Source organism: Aptenodytes forsteri, unplaced genomic scaffold, assembly GCF_000699145.1.
Source record: "Aptenodytes forsteri isolate BGI_AS27 unplaced genomic scaffold, ASM69914v1 Scaffold338, whole genome shotgun sequence".
NCBI classification, from domain to species: domain Eukaryota; kingdom Metazoa; phylum Chordata; class Aves; order Sphenisciformes; family Spheniscidae; genus Aptenodytes; species Aptenodytes forsteri.
Window position 1 is genome coordinate 1,710,885 of NW_008795124.1, and position 7,960 is coordinate 1,718,844.

General features: G+C 38.8%; 1 protein-coding gene across 1 annotated transcript in view; it reads left to right on the forward strand.

The window, feature by feature from the left end:
• The first annotated feature begins 5,150 nt into the window (after positions 1–5,150).
• Positions 5,151–7,960, forward strand: part of ADNP2 (ADNP homeobox 2) — a 20,705-nt gene continuing 17,895 nt past the window's right edge. The window contains exons 1-2 of the mRNA XM_009277196.2: positions 5,151–5,252; positions 6,852–6,971. Of these exons, the coding sequence (XP_009275471.1) occupies positions 6,864–6,971 (108 nt within the window). The 5' untranslated portion in view covers positions 5,151–5,252; positions 6,852–6,863. The remainder of the gene's footprint in view (positions 5,253–6,851; positions 6,972–7,960) is intronic.

Here is a 7,960-nt window from a genome sequence, read left to right on the forward strand (position 1 = left end):
GGGGGGTGGGGACCGCCGGTGTCTTGGGGGGTGCTCCCGCCGTAGCTGACTTCGCTAAACCTCAGCGATGTCCGCCGTGTTTCCCCGAGGGCAGCCCTCGTGGGCTTGCACGGGAGTAATCCCCCGTGCCCCTGCCCGCAGCGCACACGAGCGGAGGAGGGACTTCCGGGTTTGCCCACGATCGGAAGTAGAAATTAGCCTAATGAGACATTTTAACACAGGGAGGACTCGCTGCTTTACGACTGCTGTTTACCAAACAGCTGTTTAGGACCACTTTTTTTTTTCCCCCCCTAATTTCTGTCAGTACTTAGGCGATAGAGTATCTGAGGAACCAACGTAACAGGTGGTCTCAAAGTCTGTGGATGGAAAGTCTTAGGTACTCCTAGACAGTACGGGTATTTGAAACAGTTTATGGAAAACTGTAACGTGCATAGGAATCGTATGCATGCAAAATTAGAACCAGAATGTTAATGGAATGCAAAACTACATTAAATATTCTTGTGGAACTTAAGCAATGCATAAATTTGTGCAAAAATAAAAAAGTTTGAGTAATGTAAACAAATATAACCTGTACAATGCAAATCATTAAAACCATTTGAATACACGTGCCTTGTGCTTGAGAGTAAGTAGTGGGAAGCTCTTTTTGTCCTGATTTGTAAATGGAATAAGAGATGGGTATTTGACTTTTGCTGCAACGGTTCGTAGTTCTGTACTGTCAAAATTATGAACAACTCCCTTTCAACTGATAAATACTTAAGTTCTGACAGGTAAACTATTGGGGGGGAATTGGCTGTTTTCCTTAACGGTTTTCTATCATCAAAAATACATGTTTGAACCCCTAAGAGTTTTAAAGACTTAAAAATGAAATACTTATAAAAGACTCAGTCTTGGGATCCCCAATCCAATCTGTATTCTAGAAATCTTAGTGCTCTTTTTAATAAACTTTCAGTTTAATTTTGAACAAGAAAAGTGGATTGCTTTAGAGCAGTATTTAGACAAACTGTGTAATAAATATGCTATATTATGAGCTGTAATAAGACCTGTAATTCTAATAGTTCACTTCATGAAGGTTTTGTAAAAAAACAACCACCCCCCCAATTTGTAGCAAATCATCAGACACAATGAAGAGCACGCAAACATAGTTTTGTATTGCCTTATGTTTTACCCCTGGGAACTCCTCGATTTGGGTTAAGTCCTGTTGAACGGTGGTAGAGCTGGCTTGTGTTTAAACAGCTCAATCCTTCTGCTGCAACCTGTAGCACAGCCTTATTTTTTTCAGTTCTGTCCCCTTGCTGAATTATTCAGGTTGTGGGTTATCTGTGCTGTGGACTGTTAGTGCATCTGTGTGAAATGTCTTTGAGTCACCAGGCTGACTAGTGCAGTGCAAATGCAGTTGTACTTCTTCCTGGAATAGCTGGGCTCGGTGTGTGACTCTTCCGCTCACATATGCATGGGGCTGATGAGTCCTGCAGGATTTGAATAGGCTCCGCGTAGATGCTCAAGTCATCTAGAATGAGCTTGGGTCCTGCTGGGTTCAATTTCTGGCTAGTGCTGATCCCCAGAGGAGTCAAGCTCTGTGTGAGTCACAGTGCTCTAGGAAGGCTCCATGAGTTTGAATGGTATAGTCCCTTCTCTTCTAACTAGTCTTGGATAACAGAGGTTTGATGGTGTGTTAATAAAGCATTACAATAGTTATTTAAACCACAGTAGCTAAAGTTAGTGATCTAAGTTCGTTTTGATTTGACTTTTTAGGTAAGATGCAGGTTGATGCACTGTATCTTTATGTAATCACACACCTTTACTGTGTTAGCAGCTATTGAATGATGGCCATCTTTGTGTTGGATTAGATGGCTGTTTTAATGGGTATGTGATTTATAGCCAAGAAAAGAGCAAAATTATAGTGACTATGAGAGATCTATAATTCCAGACCCCTAAAGGTTTGTGACTTAGTTGCATGAAAAAAAAAGTTTAATTTTTTTCACCTGAGATTTCTATCAAATTGCACTTGGATAGAAATTGGAATTTAAGAAGATAAAGTAGCATTATTTTGTTGACCAGAACTACTCTTAGTAAGTTTTATTAATCTATTTTTTTTTCTGTAGTGAGTTTAATTTTAGCTTACAACAAATGAAATAATAAACAAGAATAGTATCCATTCTAATCAACTGACTGTTTTTCTTTCCAGGAATCAAATCTTTCAAAGCTGTTGAAACACCTAGATGTGTTGATAGGAAGCTATGTGCATTACTTCCCTCTCCCTCCAAAGGCTGGATAAGCTTTGATGGTGCCAACGTACTCTTAAATCTGGTTAGGTCTCTCTCAGAAGGCACAGATAAGAGTCCAGGGAACGGAACCGTCCGTGTAATATGTGGTTGAGCAGATATCCAGGTATGACTTCTTGGAGGGGGCTTGTAAGCTTATCAGAAACAAAACAAAATTGAGGAGAGTAAAATTCAGCATGGCCAAGCTGAACTCACATTCTTCTAGGCAGTTTCTCTGTGCCTGTCCTCCTAGCTACTGTCTTTGGCATCCAGTATTCTTGTTCCTTAGATTCTGAGAATTAGTAGATCACATGCTCTCATTTAATTTTCAGGAATGAAGCAGTTATTACTGTTTTCTCAACTAATACTGAATTATCAACTTCTAATGAGTTTACTAAAACGAAAATAAAGAATTCTTTATTGGTGCTTGTCAACTCTGATAACTGCTGAAATATAAGTTGGTAAAAAAAAACCTTTAAAAATACTTCCCATCCAAATATCCCAAAACCTGAAAGTCTTTATAAAAATCTCTTCCATAGTTACTAATAACAGTTTACTAGATAAGAAGGTATAAAAACTAAGAATGATTGAATTTCCAAAGCAGATAATATGAAAGGACACAATTCCATAAGCCTTTCCTAATTTCCCTACTGTAAGCGGTTCTACGAGCAAGAGACTAGTGAACGCCAGCTTCCTAGGAACACGTCTGGAGATCTGGCTTCTGTGTAGATTATTTGGTGTCTAAAAAGGGTTACATTGCAGCCTTTTTCTCTGTGGAGAAACCAGCTCTGTGGAGAGCATGTTTCCATGCTCCACTCCACAGAGCTGGTTTCTCTCCAGCTGCCTGTTTTCATGAGTTCTTTAGAAATGCCTGATTATCTAGTTTACTGCTGGATTTTGCTGGATGTATTTCCATGCGTGTGGAAGGCACGTTTGTGCATCTTCCTTGCTCCAGCTCCATACCAGCTTCATATTTAATTTGATTGCATATGCCTAGTTTCCTTAGGAACGCAAACTAAAATGGTACTGGTTTGATGTAAGGAAGAAACCTTTCACTGTGAGCACAGTCCATCGCTGGAGGAGGTTGCCCAGAGAGGCTGTCAAACCTCTGTCTGTGGAGGTTTTCAAGACCTGACTGGCCAAGACGCAGAGTGCCCTGGTTGCAATTCATTGTTGAGTCTGCTTTGAATAGGAGGCTGGACTGGGTGTCCTCTTGAGGTCCCTTCCAAGGTGAATGAGTATTGGTCTAAGAAGTAGACTAAAAGGAAAGCAAATAGGAACTTTCCATTTTGTGGTGACTTCTCACTTTGAAGAGGTGAAATGCTAGTATTTTAGCATTTTTAATGCAGAGAAATTATAGTCAAGCCTAGTTACTTGGCAAACTAGTAGTACTTGTCTTTGACTAGTAAGATGCTGTCCAGACTGTTACCTTGTTGTTTAGACTAGTATTAAAATACTACAGTACTAGTGGAAGGGAAGAGTTGCATTTGTGATCTTTGTTGAAAAGCTGAACGTAGTTGGATGTTATAATGTATGATTACAAATGTTGTAGAAATGAAGGGAACCTTTAGTGTTGTATAAAACTCCAGTTTGCTGTATCGTTATGGAGGTGTTAACCTAAACGAACAGTAAATGTAGGAATAGATTGATGGATAAAATACCTGAGCAAGGGTTGAATGACCTTTTTAGAACTGAGTTTGGGACATCAGCCGCTGCAATGATTCTTTTATTTTGCTATTAACTTGCCTTGTTTCTGTTTATGAAAAGGTACTGTCTGTGAAAACTCAATGGATTATCAGTTTTTTGGAAACAACAATTAAAAGTAGTTTAAGATAAACTTGTCTTTTAGGTAGCCAACGCGGTAAAAGGATCAAGACTCTTGGGCTAGAGTAACTTAGGTTTAATTTTACTGTAGTGCTTTTACATTGAATTTGCTGGTTAAGAATGGGATGCGTACCAATAAAAGATTGACTGTAGTTATGCATGGAAACAAAGTGCAAGCTAAGGCTTGAAGAATGTCCAAAATACAAGAGAAATAAATTAGTAGTAAAAGAGTATGGATAATAAACTATATAGTAATCAGGGAATTAAACTGGGGGCTTGAGGGAATTAAGCTTAGAAGGTTGAAATTTTGTGACCTTTATGATGGGCCATTGCTGGTCTAATGAATACAGAGAGTGTTAGGTGAGTAATTTAGGGTCTTACTCCCAAGCAGTTTGTTTAAAGACCAGCTGAATAACCTTGCACACGATACAGAAATATACATCTTTTTGGATTGAAGACCAACTACTTGAAAACTGGAAAATAAGTAACTTCTATTCAAGTTTCTTTTTTTGTATGTGGTGGTGTTTTTTTTTTCCTTCTCCTGGATTAATGACTCCCATTTCAGAAAGATTACTGGTTAAGAAAACACTTGAGATACATGGAAGTTACATACTATACCACCTTTGTAGACTAATGTTTCTTTTTTGTGAGATAGACATGCCTCAAGAAATGTCTGCTTCACCTTCTTCAGTAGCATCAGTGTATCAGTTAAAGGACTGAGATGGAGGAACTGTTTCCGGTGGAGTCTAACGTATTGAACCGCATCTCCTTCTGGCTGATCTGAGCGTGGTGACATCCTGTCAGCTCTGTTGTTACCTGCAGTGGACCATGGGGTTGGTGCACATAATCTGCTAACGTAGAGAGACTGATCATAAAGCTTTAACCAGACACTATACAAATTCCCAGTTGACTTCACTTTAAAAAGAGGATTTTACATCTTAATTTTACTCCTTGGATTTTGATAGAATGCCAGACTAGTTACTCTGATTTATTCCATTCTGTATAGGTTCCTGTTCCACACCCACCCCAATGGTATCAGAATGTCTTCCAGACTTCTTACTGACAAAAAATATTAGAAAACAAGACTAGCATCTGTCAAATGGGGCTCCCTCTCCATTTCTCTCTACACACCTTTCCTTTGGGGGGAGAAGAAGAGGACAATAGCATGTGAGTTGTTTGAATTTTAATTAAAAAGCCTCAATTGTATGTTCTGTACGTAAATTAAGGTTTGTTGTTTGTTTTTTTTTTTCTTAAGTGATGACATACAGAGTAGAAAAAGCTTTTGGTTTTTTTTGCTTTTGGTGAGGCTTAGCTTATAGCTTCTGTCTTACGTGGGAAGGGTTTTTGCAACTGTTTACAGGAAACTCTTGCCTTTCAAGGCAAAGATTTCATGTTGACAGTGATCTTGCTTTTTTTTTTTTTTGAGAAGTATAGCTTTTCAAGACATTCAGGACCATCAAGGCTGAAGTACTGTTTGGGGATTTTCTTTATCTTTTTCTTCTTGTTAGAACTTGTCCTGGATGGATGAATTGTTTAGCAGTAAGCACTGAGATCTTTTATACTCTGTTGAGTCCTCTGCCAGCTATTTAAGAACAAAGAAATACCTGTGAAGCTCCCAGTGACTTTTTTCAGTGCAGGGTAGTTCTGTTGCATTCTGTGCCCATTTAAGTTTCTTAGATCTAGTGTAAATTGCATTTTGCTGTAATCTAGGGAGGAGGTGATAAAGGCACATACTTCTAAAGCTAAGCCCATGGGGATACCTTATGATGTACTGGGAGCTGAAGATAAGCAACTGATGCACTGCTTATAGCCCAGCTGCATGGGGAGTGATAAAAGCCTAGCTTTTGGGGAAGCGCTAGACCCTTCGTGGTGGTAGTTCTAGACAGATGGGCAACCACGCTGCACAACAACCCTTCAGATAGATCACCCACAGCAGATAATCTGTCTTTCTATAATCTTACTTTAGCCGTCATCCTCCTCTGTGTGTTGGACTCCAGCTATCATAGCTTGCTGGAGGGAGCAGGGTAGGGTGTAAATCCAAACTCTGGAGTAGGGGAAGGTGACAGAGCTATATACACTTCTTCAGAGGAGGAGACCTAAAAGCATACAGGTATGAATAAAAAAAAAAAAAAAAAAAAAAATTGTCCCACTTCAGCATATTTAGCTATCAGTGCCATACATGAATTACACTTCACTTCTACTGCATTAATATTGTAGTAGCTTGTTTTATGCCAAGGTCCATATCAGCTTACAGCAGCAGAAACTTCTGCAGGAAATTTAGATTTTACTAGCAATCATATTTTAAGCATGTACATACATGACAACAAACCAAATTATCAAAGAGGCTTTTCATCTTGACACTAATGTTCAAGGTGAAAGGTGTTGAATTCCTCCTTCCTAAAAAATGAAATGATAGTAATTTTCTAAATAGAACTTAGTAGGATTCTGGTGTTCATGTTCTCTTACAAAAAAAACACAAAACAGTGTAGCTGCCATATAGACACAAAGAGATCTGAAAGAAAAACTTGGAATTTTGTTTAGATAGAAGAAATGTAAAGGATCCCCCCCCCCAATCAGATTTTGTTTCCTTTAAGAGGAAGCAAGTGATCTACTGGGAAATATTAATGAGACCAGTTCTTTGGCTTAAGGCTTTTGGGTTTTCATATTTAAGAATACGTTTTTCAGACTTCAGTTTTTGTTTTAATACTGTTAAATGCAAGTGCCTGTGTTCAAGTATTCTATCACTTTTTTGTATTTCTTTTTCAGGAAAAGTGCAAAATGTTTCAAATTCCTGTTCAAAATCTTGATAATATCAGGAAGGCTCGAAAAAAGGTGAAGGGCATTCTTGTGGATCTTGGGCTTGACAGCTGCAGGGAATTGTTGAAGGTAAAGCATTTAAAATAATGTAAACCAATCTGAAACGTAAACCCTTGAAAAATATTTCCCTTTTTAGTGTATATATGATACTTTTCTGCCATAGATCTTTATGGTGGAGTCTTTACTTGAAGGATTACTCACGACTGACTACTCATATGCCAGGAGTGGAATTTAGTGTTTTAGTACATAACATTGAAAAGAAACTCTATTTCTCAACAAGATGTGTTATGCGTGGTGCTGCATATTCTCTGCTAGTAATATTTCAACAAAAGGAAATGGTACAGCTTTAGGAAAAACACCACAGACTAATGAAATGTTATTTGTGTACTACACAGCAACTTTTTTGCGAGTCTTTTAAAATCACAAGCAGATGAAGACCGCATCCCATCACATATCAAGGGCAAGCCTCTGAAGGATATACAAATTGTCAGTATTTCTGAAAACAGACAAGCAATTAGACCTAGTAATCTTGTTGCAGGCCTTTAAACTTCGTGTCCAGGGAAGAATACCAAACTTGTCTTGTTGAGTTGTAGTTTAGTTCTGCACCTTAAAAACTACATGCAAGTGTACTTGGGCAATCAAGATGAACCTAGTGCCATTGTTGCCACTTTCAGGAGAAAGTATTGTGCAACAAACAGGAGGAATTCACACCATCAGATTGGCAAGCCTAATACCAGAAAAAGTGCAAACACAATGCCCTGGTTTCGTCTGGGATAGAGTTAATTTTCTTTCTAGTAGATGGTACAGTGCTGTGTCTTGGATTTAGGATGAGAATAATGTTGATAACACACTGATGTTTTAGTGGTTGCTGAGTAGTGCTTACACAGAGTCAAGGCCATTTCCTGCTTCTTGCACCGCCCCACCAGTGAGTAGGCTGGGGGTGCACAAGGAGTTGGGAAGGGACACGGCTGGCACAGCTGACCCCAACTGACCAAAGGAATATTCCATACCATATGATGTCATGGTCAGTATATAAACTAGGGGAAAAGCTGGCTGGG